The 23,148-nt window shown below is 44.3% G+C and overlaps 1 protein-coding gene across 4 annotated transcripts in view; it reads right to left on the bottom strand.

The window, feature by feature from the left end:
* igf1 (insulin-like growth factor 1) overlaps nt 1-19,590 on the bottom strand; it is a 184,020-nt gene extending 164,430 nt beyond the window's left edge. Inside the window, exons 1-5 of one of the 4 annotated variants that reach the window (XR_013937619.1) lie at nt 19,342-19,590; nt 17,411-17,570; nt 6,782-7,047; nt 6,181-6,216; nt 1,816-5,116 (exon numbers count right to left, since the gene is read on the bottom strand). Coding sequence is in view for 3 of the 4 variants with exons in the window: in XM_080537637.1 (XP_080393763.1) it covers nt 5,057-5,116; nt 6,181-6,216; nt 6,782-7,047; nt 17,411-17,570; nt 19,342-19,389 (570 nt within the window). In the remaining variant the exon portion in view is untranslated. Of the gene's footprint in view, nt 1-1,373; nt 5,117-6,180; nt 6,217-6,781; nt 7,048-17,410; nt 17,571-19,341 lie in introns of those variants that run through there. The other 3 variants (XM_080537637.1, XM_080537638.1, XM_080537639.1) reach the window with 3 other exon arrangements.
* Nucleotides 19,591-23,148: the final 3,558 nt, after the last annotated feature.

The raw sequence follows: 23,148 nt of genomic DNA, 5'->3' as shown, positions 1-23,148 counted from the left end.
AGCCTCCCCTCAAGATAGCTTTATTGTCTGTCACACGGTGACAGAAATTCTCCTTCGACAGGCAGAAGTGCAGCTCAAGAATACGGTTCCACATTAAAAACACACATAGGTCACATACATTAATACATACTATAAAAACAGGCAGCCATAGCAGTGTTTATAAAATGTAGTGCCTATTCCCTGTATGGAAGGCATCCTTCCTTCCTCTTCAGTTGGAACAGTACAGTGTCTACAGTACAGGGGAGGCTGGCGGAGGTAGAAATCGGAGGACGGGCTCATTGTAATGCATGGAACGGAATGAGGGACGTCTAACGATCGCAAGGTCGGCACATCGGTGGTTCGAACCCCGGCTGGTCACATGTCGAGGTGTCCTTGGGCAAGACACTGAACCCCAAATTGCTCCCAATGAGCGGGCCGGCACCTTGCATCGTAGCTTGCTGCCATTGGTGTGTGAATGTGTGTGTGAATGGGTGAATGAGAGGCTGTTGTAAAGCGCTTTTTTTTTGTAAAGCGGCCATTCATTGGTTGGTTTTCCATGCAGCTGAGCAGGGGCACTGCAATCAATGACTGTACGTTTGAAGTACTACTACTACTACTACTAATAATAATAATAATAATAATAGCTTTAATTTATATAGCGCCTTTCAAAAACCCAAGGACGCTTTACAAGGGAATGAAACGGACAGACGAAACAGAAAAACAACGAAACAAAAACTGAAACAGTGACTAGGGGCCAAAGGCCTTGGAGAACAGATGTGTTTTGAGGGCTAGTTTGAAGGAGTCCAGGGTGGGGGCGTTGCGGATCGCTATGGGGAGGGAGTTCCAGAGGGTGGGAGCTGCCACGCTGAAGGCTCTGTCCCCAAAGGTCCGTAGGTTGGTGCGGGGGGTGGACAGCAGGCCCATGTCTGCGGACCGCAGGTTCCGGGAAGGGGTATGCTGGGGGGAGGAGGTCAGTTAGGTACTGGGGGGCGCAGGCGTGGAGGGATTTGTAGGTGAGGAGGAGGATTTTGAATGTGATGCGGGACTTGACCGGGAGCCAGTGGAGGTGAATGAAGGTGGGTTGTACATCAGTGGAGGCTGGTGGAGATCGAAATCGGAGATCGGGCTCATTGTAGTACAAGAAGCAGAAGGATAGCGTTCCTTATTCCATCCCATGCCTTACCATGAGCCCGTCCTCCGATTCTGTTTCATCTTGTCAGCTGACTGCTCATGTCGAAGAATCATTTGATATTCATTGTTCAGTTGTAGGCAGAATGTTTTGGTTACCAAGCCAGGAGAAATTGTTTCTGTGATTATTGATATTCAAGTGTATATGATAATGATTTGAATGAAATAACTGCCCAGTCATGGTCATAATGTTGACAAGTGGTTTATTCAGCAGGAATGGTGAACAATCTGTCAGTATTTAAACATTTTCTACAGAAGGCAATCAGCACCAGAAATAACAGCGCTTTAATCAAACAGTTTCTTTGATAGTGAACTTTGGACTCCTATGGCAACATTAATTCTATTATTTTCCTATTAAATAACTTGATATAGTCACATCATGGTTTTCAATTGTATTTTGAAGTATCAGTTCGTGAGCTTAGAATGATAAGGTTCTATCTCCGTTTAGGGCAGTTCAGAGATATTGAGCGTCAAAGTTTTTACATTCCATTATGTTTTGTGAGATGGAACCTTTGTATTTTATGAATTACTAACTCAAAAATGTCAACATTATTTTATTTATTTTTTTAAAACACCACACAGGCATTAATAAACACCTAATGGATCAGATTATGTAAAACTCAATTTTGACAAAAATGGAGATAGAACCTTATAATTCTAACGTCACGAGTTGTCCTTATTTGTGAGATTGTGTCTTCGTCATGTGTTTTGGGGCCCAAAGACTCAAAGCAAGAAGATACTGTAACTCAAAAGTGTTCTCATTGTAGCGCCACTCCTTTATGACTCCAAACACGACTCCAAAGAGTCCGCATACTGAGGGTGCGTTCGTAAAAATACGCTCTAGAAATCTGATCAGCACTCATAATAATAATAATAATAATAGTAATAATACATTAGACTTTTATAGCACTTTTCTAGACACTCAAAGACGCTTTACAAACTCACTGAATGCCTCTTGTCCAATCAGATGACTTGGTCGCTCTATGACGTCGAACCCAGCGTGCGCTCCAGCGCTCTCAGAGCTCATTTACGAACGCACCCTGAGTAAGTCCCTCTATAGCTCACCTCCATCCTCAGCTTGGTTTCAGGGGTAACTAACATAACTGGAGCCAGTCAGACCAGCTTCTACCTCGAGGGAGGAGTTACCTCTCAGGCAGCAGTAGGATATCTGATACTAATCAGATGGGGGGACAAAATCAATCAAAAGTTTATAGCTTATCAATATCTTGATGATTGAGTGACATGACAACCCTGCTGGTTGGACTTACAAAGCTGACAACATAAGCAAGCTGAGTGAGGTTGTGTTTTTTAATTTAGTAAAGGTCTTTGGTATAATATAACTTTCTGGTGATATCTGGTGATATGACACTGGTGGACAATCACTTGTTGACTGCATCTCCAACTCAATCCTTGTCAGAAACGACAACAACGCGTGTCCATGGGTGGAACTATGAGGCGGGCCCATATATGGGGTGCGTTCATGGAGGTCATGGGCCGTGTCCTAAAGTTCACCTGGCAACATCATACACTGTGTCCTAAAGCTCACCTGGCAACATCATACACTGTAGGCTCTTCCATGTGAGTGTATGTGGATGTACTGTGCACAATGGATTCCAGGTCATAACTACACAACTACAATGAAAGTGATGATTCTAACAGTTGTGGGTTGCTGGTAGATGTCATGAATGATGAATTTTTCCAGGTTAATTATTTTTACGTTACTTTATGTTAGCGAAAAAAATCAATGGGCCAGATCTTAACGAAAATACTTTTGCTGATACTTTTCTTGAAGATTTGAGTTTATTTGAGTCCAAATCAGCGATTTGTAGAGTAGCAACCCACAATTGTATCAAGGAGGATAACACTGTACATACAGCTTTAGTCTCTTTATGGGGACCTGTCAAAACAGGGTATGATACACTGTGTTACTTAAGGACATATGAATATGATTTGACCTCTGGCTTATTCATGAAGAGTCAATGCCTTTCCTTTCTGATCATCGAGGTGCATGTACATATACATTTCAGGACAGACAAAAGTATACTATGACTTTTAACACCTTAATATTATTGGAGGATCACAGTTCACAGTACTTTTTGTCAAGTTATTTGGCATAGGGATCTATATTGAGTCATAACAATAATTTAAAAACAGTAGAAAAAATAGCGTTTTGCCTTCTTGGGACCACAACATGATATTTGTTTCCATGCATTCACAGATTTCACACAAATACATTTGCTCGCTTACACTACTACCTTATTGAAATAGCTTACAAATAAAAACACTATTAAAATGGTGGCCACAAGGCTGTGCAAAAGGGAAGACCTCCAACAATAAGCTTTGCCATCTCTCTCTCTTCTTTTTTTTTTTAGCCAACCCTTGCAAGTAACAAACTACAAAATAGCACCATTATACAGTGGATAGGATTTTCTTAATACGGTTTTGCTATATGATACCATCATGTACAATGATAGTAGAAGAATGCGTAAGATAACATAAATGGGAGTATTGGTTGATTATACACAGACAGAGGAGGCAGTGTCAGAGATGAGACGTACTGTCACTTTAGTAGAACGGGCTGAGTGTCATCCACACGGAGAATTGTGCAAACAGCCGTTCCTTTCAAATGTCCTGAGGCGATCGCAGGACTTCTCAGAACAGGGGGTTAATGACGCCAGTGTGTGTGAGAGTGTGAACCTTGTTCATAGTAGCAGAGCTCGGATTTACGCTATGGTCTGTGTGCGCATGTTCTGTGTGTGTGTCTTATTATGGTCTTAATATTTCATATAATGTACTTTACAATATGTGTTTTTGAGTATACTTTTGTTTGGATGCTGTTAGAGCAGAAAAAACCATGCAGTCCAAGTTGTCACAGAAGAAGCAAAGGTCCCTCCGTAAGCTAACGGACCAGAAGGATGGAGGCCAAGTTGAATCAATCATTAATTGTCTTCCTGTAAGTGGCAATTTTTAGAACTTCTCTGTCCTCTGCACTAGGCCTCGTCACACTAAGAATACCATATTTTAGACACAGAAAAGTCTTGCCGCCGTTGAAATGTAATTCAAATTGAGTAGCGTCATCTCTAGGCATCTCTCTGTTTGCAGTATAATGTTGTTGACACTGTCAATTCTACAACAGGGGTCTCGGAGTATAAGAACAACGTATATTTTCATCAAGATGGACTCTTCTGGTCATTTTGGAGTTTCCTCAAAACAATGTGACCAGGTTATTTTTTTATTATAGTTGAATATTTTTAGCTTGTTGTATCTGTTGGCCAGAATTAACTCGAGTTGGAAAATAATAGTCTCTATTATGAGGTGCTTAAGATTTAATTGAAACAGTGGTTGTTATATGTGACTAGGGAATTACGCCTCCTACCTTAGGCCCTCTACCTTACAATAGAAAGTAGAAACTTTTCCTTTTGTGGGCCTCAGCCTCTCAGTGTAAGCTTTAACTCTTCAAAGTTCAGGGGAAGAGGATGGACCATTGGCTCCAATAGACAGACAGGAGACAGACACCTCCTGTCAGCTGCTCTCCCATTGCCTGTAGCACCGGACGTGTCAGAGGAGGACACCAGGAGCCAGGGGGCGCTATCGCTCACACACAGAGGTATAAGAAGCTCTTGTTCGTGTCTCAGCAGCTAATCTAGTCTGTTACATTGGTTTGACGTAGAATTCTCCTCCCAATATGGAATGGTGCAGTGTATAAAATAATCAGAATACCTCTTCTACCCTCAGCACTTTGACTCTTGGGTTTTCTATCATACATAGAGCTTATTGTACCATTATCCACTTCTTACTTTTACAGTGAACCATTCCACAGGGGGGCACCAGGTAAGGCCACACCCATTCTCTCTTCCCAATACTCTTCCGTCGTCTTCCATTCTGTATTCTACATTCGGTAGTTTCTGCCTCCTGTGTTACCTCGACTTGAGTTCTTCTGATGTACCTCCTGAAACAGAGAGGAAACAGATCTCAGAGAAACACTAGCGTTACGGATTAGAAGAGTTGGAAAATAGCTTTGGGTCAGAAACCTGCGCCTGTGCCTAGAACAACACAGCTGTACAATGAAGGGGTGATGATTCATAAAACCTTCTTTCTTTTTTTTCTTTTCTCTCATGTCAAATAGGCACAAACAGTACCCACTCCCAAACTGGAACAGAACGAACGATACGTCAATAATAATCTGTAGCACGATGCACGAGAACTGTGCTGACATGAAGCTACTGCACAGAGGAAAGTGTGATTACACCCCATGCCTCATCCCCTGGACCTCGCATGCATCAATCTGTTACAACCGGTGGCAAGAATTTAAGCACATGATGTACAATACGAAAGTGGAATACGTCCGGAGAGAGAGCGCCCAAGGGTTTACCACAGAAACCACTTAGTCCCCTCTCTCGCTAATGGCTTTTCTTTTTTGAGAAGAGGAGCTGTAAAAAAGCCAAGTCAAATCTTAAAAGGATGACACTGGCACCAAAAATGGGAAACCAGGGGAAGATGAAGAAGTGTCTACATCTGGCAGTGTTCTCTTTCTTTTTGGTTCCCTTTTTTTGTTGTATTTTAAAGCCGAGAAACACACTTGGTTTTGGTAATAGAGTGCCTCTTTGTTGCACTGGGCTTGACGACTGACAGCTCGTATTTCTTTCCCCTCTCACAAAGAAGTCAAGCTTTTTGATGACTCGGCAGATGCCTACTACTCTATAATAACGCTCGCATGGAGTCATTTGGTTTTGTATGTCTCACATGCAAATAATGAATACACACTGTGTGTCAGTGGAGGCTGGTGGAGGTAGAAATCGGAGGACGGGGCTCATTGTAACGCACGGAACGGAATGCGGTATCGTTGTATTACAATGAGCCTGTCCTCCGATTTCTACCTCCACCAGCCTCCCCCTGGTCTATATATCCATATATGGCAATGATCCAAGCATGCATCATCTTTGATGGGACCAATCAAAGCATGCCGCAGCCCGCTTCACAAAGTCCCATCACTGCAGTGAGGGAGTGACATACCTTGCAGGACGGGTGACTATGCCCAGATAAAGGTTTCTGTGGGGATAAAATAAAACGTTTTTTAGGTATAATGGCATTGCTATCCATTGTGACTGATGATCTACTGTCCACAATGGAAGTCTAATCTGCTATTTAAGGGGTGAATCATAAGAATGATGTCAGTTCGTGACGTTAGAATTATAAGGTTCTATCTCCATTTTTGTCAAAATGTTGACATTTTTGAGTTAGTAATTGATCAAATACAAAGGTTCCATCTCACAAAACATAATGAAATGTGAAAACGTTGACGCTCAATATCTCTGAACTACCCTGAACGGAGATAGAACCTTATCATTCTAAGCTCACGAGTTATTGGTTCCTCAGGGAGTGTACAGTATATGCAGCCGTTCACACCAAACAGTTATTTTGAATACATGCTCTGAGGAATTACCCGACAAAAAGCAAAAATACCAAAGCAATCATTATGAATCGGGTGGCCCCACAAGATTAACCACTACTATACAATCTTCTATGTTACTGTCCACTCTGTCACCCCTGATGTCAAACTGTGTAACCTCTTTTTTTTTTGGGTGTATCTGTTTGGGGGTATCTGTGTGCTCACCTTCTTGGTTTTAGTCTTGTCTGGGTGCTGTGCTGTCCTACGCTGTGTGCTTCTGTCCACCGTGTGCCCTGCAGCAGTACTAACCTTAGGGATTCTTGGCATGTCTGTGTGACGCTGCGCCCGCACAGAGCGCGCTGCCTTGCCAGACTTGACAGGTGCACAGTACATCTCCAGCCGTCGCAGCTCGCAACTCTGGAAGCAGCACTCGTCCACAATGCCGCGGTTATGTGACCGCCGTGAACTGGGGCCATAGCCTGTCGGTTTACCTGAGGAGGAGGAGGAGGAGAACACAAGAAGAGTTTGTGTTATTACCTAGCGACTTTTTTTTTTTGGGGCAGTCCCACTCATATTTGTACATTTTATTGGACAGGCATAGTGAAGACAGACAGGAAAGTAAGGAGAAGAAGGGAGAGAGAGGGCATGTCAGCAGGGCATGGGCCGGGCATGTCAGCAGGGCATGGGCCGGATTCGTACCCATGCAGACTTGGGCATATGTGTGCACTGTAGACCGCTGTGCTAGACCACTGGACCACCCCAGGCCACCCCTAGCGACTTATTAACCAAAGCCCGGAGAGTTGTATTGCTCTCTGGTTCATGCAGGAAGTGGGGGAAGAAGAAGATACTTGTTAATGATAGTGTTTAAACCCTCCATGTTACAAAATAATACCGATTTATAATCTGCATATTGAACAAGGTTATAGTTCAGCTAGTGCCACTGGTACTTTGTGTTAAACTCAGCCACAGGTGCTCTGAAGAATGGGACAATGGGATTGCATACATAAGCTTTTTATATCTTGGATTAAGACCAACATCTATAGAGCAGGTTTTCCCCTCCAAGGCATTTTATCTATGAGCAGAATGAATAATATTTTTTTTTTAAAGAAGCTATAACTGTGTGGCTTGCAGCCAGGCTTCGGGCCCTGTACCGTAATAGCTGAGTGCTCAATGGCCAGGCCGGGGGCCCTGATTATTCTGATATATAGACGGCATTAATGACATGGATTTCTTCGGTGTACAATTTACAGGGTCTCACGTTGCACTGTGTGGACCTTATTTGGCAGCGCTCCCCCCAGTAAAAAGAAGGTCACAGTCACCTAAAATGTGGAGAATATCACGTTCAGACGTTTTAGGAACCTGGTGTCTTTTACCCAGAGGCCTCTGCCAGCGAGGCCACACCTCCATCCCCCCGGGGCCCAATCAGCCGGCAGTAGAACCCGGGCAGGCCTGAAGCCCCGTCCTCTGGTGATCTGGGCTCCTCTCTCCTTCATTCACTTTTTCACCTGGCAGTCCAGCAAGCCTTTACTGCTGACACTGTCACAGCCAGTTGAACTCTACCGACAGCTGGAGTGTACATAGGCCTGTAGCCTTGGTGCAGGAGGGGTGGCTTTCTTTCCACTTTGGATTGGGGAAGGTGGATTGGATATTCCTCAAATATATTAGGAATATATTGGATAGGTTGGATTCATTTGGGTATAAAAGGTGTCAGCTTGTCGATACCATAGTATCTGCGCCCCGGGCCGATGTAAAAGTTGGATGGGGGGGCGCATTATAAATAAAATTAACATAACATAACATAGTATAAAGTAAACTATTCATTGGGCATATAAACTCCTCCAAAAAACGTTCGGAAACGTTATTTCTGTCGATTATTCCTCCCCTTTAATAATACCAATTGGTATTGTATTTTATATCATTGGAAAGTCTTAGTCACCTTTACAACGAGGTACAACTTGTAAGGATCATGCATTCGTGGAAGGAGAAACACAGCTAAACGTGTGGGTAGCGGCCCAAATTTCTTTTTTAGAGTTTCATTGAAAAGGTCCGTTAGCTGGTGTTCTAGTGTACACTCGTTTTGGATTACAACACTAAATCCTTTTTCCGTGACTTTAAGACACACTCCTGCGTGGGGGTTAGGGTGATCAACTAACTACTGTGTGACTTGTCTCATCCTCGTGTACAGTGTACCCCGTGACTAGCCACAGAGGGGGTCTTTCAGTAGATAGTCATGGAGGTCTGGTCCAAGTCAATATGGCTGAGAATTCTTTCTTGAATTGGAGCCCTGGTCACCTGAAGCGTTTATGTGTATGGCAGGGAACTCCTCTCACACCTGAATGTCAACAGCCTTGGCCTCTCCTCCTCCAAACCCACCTGCTTTCAGTGGCCTTTCGAAAATATCCCACTCTCCATTTACTATTCCCCACTCACCTCGGGCAATATAGCTCTGATAGGCTTTTCCCTGTTACCAAATGAAATAATAATAATTTAATATGGCATTTACAAGGAGGAAATGCCTTTCCCTTTCAGAGTTAATAGCTCTTGGCTCGGAAGCCTGCCAGTGCTGACAAAGTGCATTAACTAACTGCTCTCTGCTTGCCTTATCCTGACAGTGTTGTTTTGGAAGGAGAGGAGAGTCTCCAATTCAGAAACAGATGCATCACTGAACTAACTCACACCCTGGGTAGAGGCACACTACGATAGGATGATGGAGTGAGCTGGAGAGGGAGGGGGAAGGATATCAGGAAGTATTGTGAGGTACTGTATAGGCCTTGTATAGGCCACTAAGTTGTGGGCAGGTTTTTTAACTCATAACTGTATGTACCTCTAAACTACCGTACTTGCCATACTGTACCTATCACTATCATTGTCATGTTTTTATATCATGTTTTCTTTTATATCATTATTTGCACTTCATTATGCTGAACTGGTACTACTGGTACTCTGCAATGACAATAAAGTTGAATGTAATCTAATGTCATCTAAAGGTTGGAGGATGAAGATACTAATGAACAACACTGTAAGGTGTCCAGGGCTCCGGCTGAGGACATAATCAAGGGGGAGTTCCTGCATCTCCAGTACTGTACTGTACCCCACGTCTGAGACAGTTCTTGCAGGGCATACAGGGCAAAGCAGTATATCATTCAGTAAGAGTGTTCCTATTGAGCTGTTGGGCACTCATCTCTTTCTTGTCTCCGATATCACTTCCCCAGGACTAACGCTTTAGCCTACCGTCGGCTGACTCATGAAGAGATCAGGGTGTGAGGTCTCCACTGATGCATAGTCCAATTAAGCCAGTCTAAGCTCTCTTTTGGACTGTCCTTTAACCATTGGTCTTGATATCTGACATGAACTTTTTGGGAGAGCAACATGTTTGTGAGCCCCTAGCCTGTGATTATATAATCAGACAGGTTGTTTGCGAGCCAGGAGTCAACTGTGCATAGCTCTCTGGCCTGTGTTCCAATCCCTTCAAATAAAGCCTTACAAATTAAGATCCGCTATTATTCTCGAAATAACCCGTAACCCCGCTGAACAAACAGCTGGAGAGGAGAGGAAAATCAGCTGGAAGCAGGTTTTAACATGTAGGATAATCGGCTGAAGCAGGTTTTAACATGTAGAATAATCGGCTGAAGCAGGTTTTAACATGTAGAATCATCGGCTGAAGCAGGTTTTAACATGTAGGATAACCGTCTGAAGCAGGTTTGAACATGTAGGATAATCGGCTGAAGCAGGTTTTAACATGTAGGATAATCGGCTGAAGCAGGTTTTAACATGTAGAATAATCGTCTGAAGCAGGTTTTAAAATGTAGAATCATCAGCTGGTTTTCGAACGGCAGAATAATCAGGTGGAATAGGTTTGGAAGGTTTTAAGTGCCGCATTTCGAGGGATCACCACTGTAATCCCCATAAACAAAGAGTTGCTGTCCGTGAGCTGTCGTAAACAAACAGGGAAAACAACTTGGCTGCCAGGGCCATCCGGCCCAGTGGTCTGAGACAGACAGTTTGGGGGGGGGGATCCGTGGGGGAAGCCATTGTTGTTTTTTTGGCCACAGCTCATTCAGGTCAGATTAGTAGACACGTCTTTTGTTTGTGTCTGTGCTTGCTCTTAGCCATGCATGACAGATTAGGGTGCATTCGGTTGTTTTGGTGTTATGTTGCATGCATCTATTGTGGAGTCATATAACCTGTCCTGTTTAGTGTTAGACTAGGCATGAATACACGAGGGGAGAACCAAATAATGGCTGGTGAACCAAATAAAAAATTTCTTTCCCCCAATCACCCCTTCCTTACCTGAGGAAGACAGACTTCTAGATAAAGTGATCAGTAGACATGAATGTCATGATACCAGTACCAGTTACCAGTACAGGCCAGGGTTTGTATGTTTCAAACATGTAAATAACATGTTTGAAAGCGGGGGTCAAAAACCTTCAGTTCACAGGGTTTTCAGTACAAGCCTATCATTGTAAAGCCTATCTATCATAGATTCTATTATCAATGATTGATCTACCAAAGATGATTGTCTAACTCTAACAATACAATTGATTAATTTGTGACAAATGACTGTGAGAGAGGGAGGGGGGGGGGGGGGGTTAGGTTAAGGGGTTCTTTGCTGGAGATGCAGCAGCACATAGCACATAGCATAAATTCCTCAAAGGAGCAGTACTGGAAAGAGAAGTCTGGATTCCCCTCTTCCAGAGTGGCACAGCGAGGATCCCAGTTTAACAGCCTGGCCGTGGTCAATAAAAAGCTGTGGATTCTTGGAGCCGGTGCAGCGTTGCACTGCCTGCAGAGCGTCAGGGAGTTTATGGCTGGTCGGGGACTACGAAAGCTGCTACAGACCTGGAAACTGCCTCTTTATCACTGGTACCACAAAGACTTTATAGCCAAACTAAATTTCCTTCCACATATTCTACTGAGTTTTCGTCTTCTTTTGTTACGCAATTAAAAACGCTCTGGTATTAAAGTACACGGAGGATCTTTGCTCCAACAGACACAGTCCCCGGGATCGTTTAGAGACGCGTCTCTAAGTTATGGGACAAATAATTGGCTCGGAGCTCGAAGAAGAAGATGCAACCGGCGAACATATCAAAGTTATATCGTTTCAGGTTTTTTTGGCCTATGATGATCTCTAGGTTATAACGGATATATGAATGGATAAGGCACTCAAGTATGGCCAGCATTTTCCGCTCCCGCTCCCCCCAGGTGGACTTAAAGCCCCTGGTGTCTTGACTCCTCCACATGGACAGAACTAAATCTCCAGGCTCCTCGCCTGTCGTCCTTCTCATGAGTTGCCTCTTTGTTCTGGCTGAGTAGCAAAACTCAGAGTCAAAGATTTTATTTCAGCCCTCATTGGAAAACGACACCTTTTTGCAGTGATGAGGTGGACACAGGAGGCCTTTCTTTAGTGCTGAGTGCCTTCCGCTGAGTGTCCAGGTCCAGTGTAGAACCAGGGAGGAGGAGGAGGGGGGGCGGAGGAGGGGGGGAGGAGGAGGAGGGGGGGAGGAGGAGGAGGGGGGCATCCTGATCATACTGTAATCCTCATAATCCCCTGCTGCTCAGGGACAAGGCCTAGCTCTGTGTGTGTGTGTGTGTGTGTGTGTGTATGTGTGTGTGTGTGTGTGTGTGTGTCGGTGTGTGTGTGTGTGTCGGTGTGTATGTGTGAGTGTGTGTGCGTGCGTGCGTGCGAGTGTGTGTGTGTGTGTGAGTGTGTGAGTGTGTGTGTGTGTGAGTGTGTGTGTGTGGCTGATGTGCTGTTTACACATTCTACACTCTCCCTCTCCAGCTGCTTGGAATATAACAGACACAGACAAACAAGACTGAGAAAGGATGGAAGTCTCATCAATGGCTGCTTCAAAGCAATCGAGTTGCCTCTCCTATTCCTGGTTCATTTCACATGTTGTTGGTAGGGGGGTTGGGGTTGGGGTTGGCACAGTCCCTGTCATTGTCTTCCAAAGACATATTTAAGAAACCATATTTGAATATACTACAAACGTGTCCCATAATAAATAATAAGTCTGTCCCTCTGAGCTCATAGCTTATTGTGTGACACAAAGGGCAAACCCCAGTGGTGTCCCTAGGCTTTGTGTAACTGAATAATGTCCATGTCTCCGAACATGGTTTGAAACACTGACCATGACATAATGGCACTGCAGAACTGACAAGCAGAAATGTGCCTGACTAATATTCCCGAATCTACTGTTGAGATTTTGGACATAACCTTTTATCATACAGTGGTCAACAAGATACTAGGAGACTAGGAGACTAGGAGACTAGGAGAGACTAGGACCATGGAGGGAGTAGGAGACTAGGAGACTAGGAGAGACTAGGACCATGGAGGGAGTAGGAGACTAGGAGACTAGGAGACTAGGAGACTAGGAGACTAGGAGACTAGGAGACTAGGAGACTAGGACCATGGAGGGAGTAGGAGACTAGGACACTAGGAGACTAGGGGACTAGGAGACTAGGAGACTAGGACACTAGGAGACTAGGAGACTAGGGGACTAGGAGACTAGGAGACTAGGAGACTAGGGGACTAGGAGACTAGGAGACTAGGACACTAGGAGACTAGGAGACTAGGAGACTAGGGGACTAGGAGACTAGGAGACTAGGAGACTAGGAGACTAGGACCATGGAGGGAGTAGGACACTAGGAGACTAGGAGACTAGGAGACTAGGAGACTAGGGGACTAGGAGACTAGGAGACTAGGAGACTAGGGGACTAGGAGACTAGGAGACTAGGAGACTAGGAGACTAGGAGACTAGGGGACTAGGAGACTAGGAGACTAGGGGACTAGGAGACTAGGAGACTAGGAGACTAGGGGACTAGGAGACTAGGGGACTAGGAGACTAGGAGACTAGGAGACTAGGGGACTAGGAGACTAGGGGACTAGGAGACTAGGAGACTAGGAGACTAGGAGACTAGGAGACTAGGAGACTAGGAGACTAGGAGACTAGGGGACTAGGAGACTAGGAGACTAGGAGACTAGGAGACTAGGAGACTAGGAGACTAGGAGACTAGGGGACTAGGAGACTAGGAGACTAGGAGACTAGGAGACTAGGAGACTAGGAGACTAGGAGACTAGGAGACTAGGGGACTAGGAGACTAGGAGACTAGGAGACTAGGAGACTAGGAGACTAGGAGACCATGGAAGCAGTGGAGGCTGGTGGAGGAGGAAGTCGGAGGATAGGCTCACTATAATGCATGGATGGAATAGAGAGGTAGTGGTGGTCTAGTGGATAGTGAGTTGGACTTGTGATCGGAAGGTTGTGAGTTCAAATCCCGCCTGAAGCCACACCACTACTAGTGTGCCCTTGGGTAAGGCACTTAGCCCTCAGTTACTCCAGGGGGAATGTCCCTGTAATTCGTAATTGTAAGTCGCTTTGGATAAAAGCGTCTGCTAAATGGCAAAATTATTAAATTAAAATTATTAATAAGGAATGGAATAAGGAATGGAATAAGGAACGGTGTCAACATCACATCAAGTCATTGTGCAGGAGCTTCTTTGGATGCCGTTCCCATGACAATAAGCCTGTCCTCCCATCTTCACCTCCAATTGTAATTCCAAACAACCCAGTTCACTCAGGAGTGTGGGTGTATCCCTGGGGCTTTCACAATGAAACAGCAGGACTACATCCCCGAGTCACTCTAGAGTAAACATCACGCAGGGTTCATCTCTGCAGAAAGTCATCGTGAGCTTAGAATGATAAGGTTCTATCTCCGTTTAGAATGACAAGGTTCTATCTCCGTTTAGGGTAGTTCAGAGATATTGAGCATCAAAGTTTTTACATTCCATTATGTTTTGTGAGATGGAACCTTTGTATTTTATTAATTACTAACTCAAAAATGTCAACATTTTAAACATAACACCACACGGGCATTAATAAACACCTAATGCATCAGATTATGTAAAAAACCTCAATTTTTACAAAAATTGAGATAGAACCTTATAATTCTAACGTCACGAAGTGGATGTGAGACGCTGGACAGGAGTCAGGAGTCGGGAAGAGCTGCTTGATGGCTTCCAGAGGATCTGCCCCCCCACTGATCTGGGGTTTCCCCCCACCCATGTGGAAACCTCCAGGGGCACCCAGACACTGACCAAGACACCCCCAACCCCCCAGACATGATTCATACTATAGAACGTCTATCTACCTCCTCCCTCCGCTAAACCCAGGATGAGTTTGCCTGCTAAAGCATTACCAAAAGACAAGTGAGGATTTCTAGGTCAGGCTAATAATTGGAAAAACTGACTACGGTTGTGGATTTTTTTATTTTCAATAAAAAGATTTTTCCACTGAGTAGTATTTCACATTTCTGTCAAGGTAATGAAATCTGAAGTCTTGAAATTCAACTTGCAAGCGACTTTACCAGTGACATGGGTAAGTTGGACTGGTGGACTCTCTCTCTCTCTCTCTCTCTCTCTCTCTCTCTGTCTCTCTCTCTCTCTCTCTCTCTCCCTCTGTCTCTCTCTCTCTGTGTGTCTCTCTCTCTCTCCCTCTCTCTCTCTGTCTCTCCCTCTCTCTCCTCTCTCTCTCTCTCTCTCTCTCTCTCTCTCTCTCTCTCTCTCTCTCTCTCTCTCTCTCTCTCTCTCTCTCTCTCTCTCTCACCACAGAAAGCCCAGTGTCCCCACAACACTGTAACACTCGGGAGGACACATCATCACTCCTGGGGCTGCCAAGTTCAACACGTGCAGACTGGAGGGGAAGAGTTCACTGTGGGAGCAGACTAGACCCAGCTGTCACAGACTCCCCCGGTGCAAGAGACAACAGAACCCTCCTGAAATGGATTCTCCAGATATATTATATCTCACCTAAAAGAGTTCTACACCGTTTTCTACGTGTGGTTCCCCTCCTTTGACAGCAGGAGAGTTTTTTTTTTTCCACTGCAAGCACCGTAGCTGCTGCACATACCTCATTGTTTTTTTCAAGCAAGTATGGAGTGTGCATGAAATGAAATGCCCTTCTTTCTTTCTTTTTTTGACTATGACTCAAGAGACTGAGGTATTGACGGACGGACACATTCGCAGCTCGATGACTGCATATTCATGTGCAGTCAAGACCCAAACTTCTTTGAATAAATTCCCAGAAAAACACAACACAGGTCAGTTAAGGTCTATGATTGGCAAGAGATACATCTGAAGATACTGTTATATTCCAATAGATTATGTGAAACAAAAGACTCCAAAATCATTTGAACACTCCAAGAACACACACAACTCTAACACTGTCTCACATCACCACATCTCTCTGACACCCTCACACCTCGTCGACATCTTTACACATGTTGAATACTTCGTCAAGTTTTCCAAAAAGTCATCACTTTCTCACAAGTTCTCAACTGATCAAAACCAGCATCAACCTCCTTCCTCAAACGACGGTTTACCACGTACATGATTGTATACATACATACATACATTCATCTAACACAGGACCGTTATGGAACGCATTCATGTTCTATTCTTTCTCATGGAGATCCCCATCCCTCAGTATGATGTTGGCATGTCAGTGATACAAATAGGAAGCGCCCACATGTGTTTCGCCGTGGAGAGGTGGAGTGGAGGCTGGTGGAGGTATTGAATGGAATTAGGAATGGTATCAAACACAAAGAGAGCTTGATACAGTACTTGCATGTGCAGTAGTTTCTTTTGGATGCCAGTCATGCCACCAAGGGCCCATACCAGTGGCGGACTCAGGATGTTTGAAGGGCAGGGGCAAAAAGAAAAACAAGGGCACCTACTGCACAACATGGGACCCCATCAGTGCACATGGTCAAGTTTAGACCATTGGAAGGGCAGCCAATAGGGCTCATCCTCTAATTTTGCCACTCAAAAGGGCACTTTAGTGTGACGTTTTTCAACTGTGGGGGCACATGGTCAAGTTTAGACCATTGGAGGGGCACCAATAGGGCACGTCCTCTCATTTTCGCCACTCAAAAGGGAATTTTCGCCACTCAAAACTGAATTTTCGCCACTCAAAAGGGCATTTTTGCCACTCAAAAGGGCACTTGGGAGACGTTTTTCAACCGTGGAGGCACCAGGAGGGGCGGTCGCCCCCCATGCTCCCCCCCCTGAGTCCGCCAGTGGCCCATACAACATATTATATACATGACTGCAAGTGCAAACCCTTCTGAGTCCATGGCATGATGGTTCTAACGGGTAGTCCCTGAGAGGGTGGTCAGGGTGCACGTCTTTAGGAACCCTGGCTCCTGCAGAGTGGAGAACATAGCACCTTGCCTCAGCTGCTTTATATATCGTATGCTGCTTCTGGCCTTTGTGCCTCTAATGGAAAATGGGAGATTTAGGTCTTGGATTCTTAGCGGAGGGTTTTCTTTGGGTAGCTTTCCCTTTTCTGGCGGAAAAAAAAAAGTTCACTGCATTTTCTTTTTTTTCTCCTCCTCCTCTTTCTTACAGTTAGTCAGCCAAATTCCAATTAAAGCCTTATTCCCCAGGGGCAACGCAGCGATCCGCCGTGAGCATAATATACATGTAGCTGTTTAACATCAATCTACACTTCATTTACCTCTCAGCAAACCCCCTAGAACCTCACTGCGTCTTCAAGCGTCTGGGACGCGTCCCATACTGTATATTCCATTAATAAAAATCTGTCACAACCAAGAATTAAGAAGACAAATGTACATGCGCATCCACCCACTCTCCTCTTTGATAAGACTATAGCTAAGACATGTTTTAATAAGAGTGAAGAAAGAGACAGAGAGCGTGCATATCAGAAAAGTGAAGGCATGCAAGTCTGAGAAATCCGCTACTTTTTTTATTTATGAGGTAGCCTCTACGCATTAGCGCGCCGCTTTGGGAGAGAAGGCATCAATCCTTTATGAATAAATAAAAGGTGCACTTACTGAAATAAAAGCCTCTGTCTCCACACACAAACTGCAGAGTGTCGACCAGCTCCGCCCCACACAGGGTCTCTGGGCCCACCCCCGTCGCCGCCGGAGTCAGGGTCAGGACGCACAGCAGCAGTGAGAGGGTGTGGGTCGAGGGGATACAGCACATCGTACACTGCGGTCAATGGAGAGACAGTTGGAGACAGTTAAGACACTGAAAGAAGAATGAAGTAGTAGAGTAACAGTACGTGAGCTTAGAATGATAAGGTTCTATCTCCGTTTAGGGCAGTTCATAGATATTGAGCGTCAAAGTTTTTACATTCCATTATGTTTGGTGAGATGGAACCTTTGTATTTGATGAATTACTAACTGAAAAATGTCAATATTTTAAAAATAACACCACACAGGCATTAATAAACACCTAATGGATCAGATTATGTAAAAACCTCAATTTTGACAAAAATGGAGATAGAACCTTATAATTCTAACGTCACGAGTAGCGTCATGTCATTCATAAACATCTCTGAACAGCAGTGAATAAACATCATCATCATCATCATCATAATTTCAGTCATCACTGAAAATATGGAAAACAGTCAGCTGCTCTCCAGTGAAGAAACAGGTGGCAACATGACAGGGGGATTGTGGAACGGGAACAAACGCGATAACAGAGAAATAGCATATGGGTAGATGACCTGCTTATTGGTGTGACCATGTCATTTTACGCACTTTACGCATTTGGCACACTGGGGAAGTGACCGCGCGGAGCCACCTGGGTGCGCGTCTCCAACGAGAAGCAGGTTAAATGCGCACCTATAAGGCTTTGGGCTTGATCATGCCATGTTTCAGATGATACATGCATAATGCACAATCAAACGTTTTGGATAGTAATAATAAAGGATATTTCGTATATCCTAGGGATTGCATTGCACGCATGATGCGGAACTATTCGGGCTGATTTTAGTGCGCAAACCAATCAATGAATGAATGAATGGTCTTTATTGTCATTGATATAGTACAGGTACCAAACAACGAAATTTGGGATGAGACCATGAGATGGCTTTCAAAGCGTCCATATTCAGTAGAGACAGTAGAGTATAATCTTCGTAAGATAACACAACGATGCCCTCGCTTGCCTTTTTAGTCTGAGCACAAAACCAACGGACCAGGAGCCAGGGATAGCCTATCCAAATGTGAGATGGAAAACCGCTCACCCGCCAAACCCATGCAGCTAGAGGAAGCTATAACGGGCCAAATTGACATAATAAAGATAATATACACATGGATCCATCTGCATCACAACCACTTACCACATACACCCTATGTCCAAAACCTTTTATAGTTGTTAAGCTCTTCCCTTATTTCTAAAGTTTTTCTCATGAGCCAACAGCGATGTGCTGTAATGTAATGCAGTGTCAGCAGAATTGACTTTGAAAGTTGAGTAATGTACGCAGCATTAGTGGTTTATTATAATGATGGAAATTGCACTGACCATGCAGCGCGCACTGCGCAAACGTGTTGAAACTCTTCTAGCTGCGAAACGCATTGAAACATCCAAGGAGTGTGCTAACTAACTCATGCATTATAGGCATACCAGCAGATAGAAGTCATTTCAGAAAGTCAAGGAAAGTCAAGATTCTATATCATTAAGATACTATGTGAAATAACTCATGCATGCACTCAAATAAAAATGAATATATATCTACCTTCTGCATGACATATTCTGATAAATGTTGAAACAGTCTAGATATGAAAAACGGATTTTTACCCTTTAAAAAATCGAGCCAAAACCTGCAGCTAATACATTATTATTATTCATTAGTCTTTATTAATTTAATGCATTCATCCTGAAATAAATCAGTTTTTCCCCCTAGTCAATAAAAACTCAATTATTGAATAACCAAGGGTGACAATTATTTGGTGTCAAAGGAAATCAGTGAAGTTACCTTGAAGGCATCACAGAAATGCCACTGAAAGGAATGACCGCTAGACATCCCCACGGGTCTCCGCACGACTAAAGCCCAGCAAAAATGAACTTGTTTGAAGTCATTAAAAAACAGCGAGAAAAGAGGATGAGATGGAAGGCAATGTCACATCTCAATATTCCGACTTTTGTTCCATTGCGCAGGCTCGTTTTTGGAGAAGTGAGATTTAGCGAACAGGAGACGGATTTAGAGAGAAAATCCCTCACATTTATCTACATTACACAGACATGTTCGACAGGAAACAGCTGGGGCAGCATTCGCCTTCTCTCTCGTCCTGAGTTATTCATTAAGGATTTTGGGCACATATTCAAATAACGTCATTTCTTTTTTTTTTTCTTAGAACGGGATTGAATTTTGATCTCTTTAAGACTTGGTTAGTAGTTCAAGTCAAGATAGAATTAGAGATTAGAGTACCACCCGTGCAGCTCAGAGCTTTGTTGAGGTGTAGAAATCTCCTAGATGCGTCGTTGCAGCTTTGGGGAAAATATAATTCATGTTCACGATCGCGCTCGTGCGTAAATTAGTTGCCATATCTTGGATTTTTCACGGAAATATCGTGAGCTTAGAATGATAAGGTTCTATCTCCGTTTAGGGTAGTTCAGAGATATTGAGCGTCAAAGTTTTTACATTCCATTATGTTTTGTGAGATGGAACCTTTGTATTTTATGAATTACTAACTCAAAAATGTCTACATTTTAAAAATAACACCACACAGGCATTAATAAACACTGAATGGATCAGATTATGTAAAAAAACTCAATTTTGACAAAAATTGAGATAGAACCTTATAATTCTAACTTCACGATATGTGTATGTTGGCTGGCTACGTTCGGTTTTCTCTCTTCTTTTTTTTTTACATTGAGATATCGCATCAATATGACTCAATGCTTATTACTGTATTGCCTACACTATTGCATAGTGTGAAACGTGTATTTATTCATTGGGTGTTGCACTGGTATTACACTTGCTTATAGATCATAAAGGACCATTAAAGGACCCCAATTGAAATAAGCCAGTGGCTTTCTTGGGTTTTTATCCTGTTAGTTGACCTTGTATGTAATATGTACTTTCATGTACCTACTTCTGCAAATCTTCTAATAAAGTTTTCAATCAATCAATCAATACATTTTTGTTTAAATGGTGTTTGACAAAAGTGGCACATAACGGATGTTTATTTCCCATCAAGCATGTCTAAGTACTGTGTCCTAGTCCTGAACTCAACCCAGTGATGTCACTGCACAGCGCTGCCACTTGATCAATCAACCTGGAAAACAATAACAGAATTATAGAATATGAATAGAATCATATCATTCTTTTTATTTTCCCAAAATGGGAAGCTTTTACATTTCTCTCCTATCTGGTGATATTAAGCTTAGCATTTGCTAATAACATGACTCATTGCATGCATAGCCTATATGCATTATACTCATGGATAGGGAAATCCTCTCTTTTTCCAACATTTTTTTTTTTGAAACAGGCAGTGTTTTGAAAGACCACCGACTAATTGTGCCAGGGCTTAAGGAGAGTTGAGTCGAGATCAGCAATGATCCAATCACTAAACAGGAGATCAGCGCTGACGCAACCATAAAGCAGGACATCAGCACATATCCCTCAAGCTTGGACCGTGTCATGGCATAAACAAGGTCGTATCCACTGACAACTGTGGACACAGTCAGGCAAAGACAGCAGCTAGAAGCTCCCAAAGTAGGTCAGAACCCACAAACGTATCCCATCTAAACTCTTTCCTACATCAAAAGAGAGAGACACTCAAGTTACCTACCTCACACACCCAACAGACTGGGCTGATTTAAGTACATTCACTTAAATTATGTTCACACAATTCTGCCATGCAAGATGCATGGGGTTTGGAAGCAGAACATGTTTGTATTTCCCCTTAATCTAACATGTGATGTGGTATCTATCTCCGTCCGTTAAATTATCACAACGCTAAAGCTTTGGGCGGATTACCGCAGTGAGAACTATCAAAGGTTTTCGTGAACCTCAAGTCTCCCAGAAGACTGAGATCACGGCCCAGCCCAGACACCCTCGTCTCAAATCCCCTGGTCTCCAGAGGCCCTGCATGGCTTATCTACAGCCCCCTAACAGATGGGGTACAGTGTCAAGCCTGTAAGTGCATAACCCCAGTGGCTTTCTCTCTCTCTCTCTCTCTCTCTCTCTCTCTCTCTCTCTCTTCAGGACATTTGACATCATAATCTCAGATGTGCTGACTGGCACAGACAGACAGAGAGAGCAGGATGTACACCGCTTCTCCATTACCAGTCCCCGATGGATTGCGTCACAGTACAGACGCTGGCACGTGGAATATACGATGATATACCACCAGATGAAAGACAAAAGCTGCTTTCGAAAAACCAGAGGCTGACCTTGTTTGAATCAGGGTGTCATTCTGGTGCCAAAACCATGAATATGTCTGTCAATTACCGCGTTATAACAAGTTCAAACGTCTCAGCAATTTGTCCTCTGAGGTGTTTACAACCAGTTTATGTCAGTGAATCATCACAAACTGTTCTACTGTGGGTCTGGCAGGAATGATGGAGACTCTTGTCTTCTCTGTGTCTGATGCAATGGGTGCAGGAGGCTGACCTTCCCTCTTTCCCCTGCTTTAATATGCAGCATTCAGGGCTGTCCCCCTGCCAGCCTGCTCTACCACCCCCCCACCCCCCCTCTCTCACTTCATTCACTCTCTCTCTCTCTCCCTCCCCCCCTCTCTCTCTCTCTCTCCCTCCCCCCCTCTCTCTCTCTCTCCCTCCCCCCTCCCCCTCTCTCTCTCTCTCTCTACCACCCCCCTCTCTCTCTCACTTCATTCACGCTCTCTCTCCCTCCCCCCCTCCCCCCCTCTCTCTCTCTCTCTCCCTCCCCCCTCCCCCTCTCTCTCTCTCTCTCTACCCCCCCCCTCTCTCTCTCACTTCATTCACTCTCTCTCTCTCCCTCTTTCTCTCTCTCTCTCCCTTCCCCCCTCTCTCTCTCTCTCTCTCTCTCCCCTCCCCCCCCCCTCTCTCTCTCTCTCTCACTCCCCTCCCCCCCCCCCCCCCTCTCTCTCTCTCTCTCTCTCTCTCAGGAGGCGCCTGGCCCAACTCATTGAACTCATTGACCAGGAAAAGGGCTTGTTTTCACTCCCAGGGATTCTGGCGAAGAGGGAAGGAGTGTTGACAGCGTCCTCTGTCTGGCCTACTGTGCCAAACATGCCCACTTAGGGCCCACGGAGGTAAAGACAATGGTACCAGAATACAAATGGGTCAGGGGAGAAAGAATAGGGCATTGGGAGAGCTAGAGCTGGTTGGTTGTTAAGCCGGTGTGCGAGTGCATTGAAACACTGTGCATACAGAAGCTGGGGAGAGGATGGAGAGGTGTGGGGGATCACACAGGGCTGGTACCAAGGACGTGGGGGAGGGGATGTGTGTCTGGGGATGTGTCTGGGCGCACACAGAGAGAGGTTCACATGAGGACAAACACTCACTGGGAAGAAGGCTGTTTCATTCCTCCCTTCACAGCCCTCGATCCTAATTGGAAGAACTATCCTCTTACAGTATTCCTTTAATTAGTTTGAGCTTTCTCCACTTCAGTGAGTTCTATCTTTTCTCTGTGGCTATATTATATCGTTGTTGTTCAGTCATTTAACCAGTAAAAAAAAAAGCTTGTTATTGCATGCAGGGGTCATTTGAGGCTTGACATTTTTTTCTGCTTATAATGTACTCAGTGTACATCATAATGTACTGCAGTGTTGCGAGGGTTTGAGGGTTTCAATCC

This window comes from Nansenia antarctica (genome assembly GCF_963989245.1).
Source record: "Nansenia antarctica genome assembly, chromosome: 8".
Lineage (NCBI taxonomy): Eukaryota > Metazoa > Chordata > Actinopteri > Argentiniformes > Microstomatidae > Nansenia > Nansenia antarctica.
This window is presented reverse-complemented; position numbering and strand designations above follow the sequence as displayed.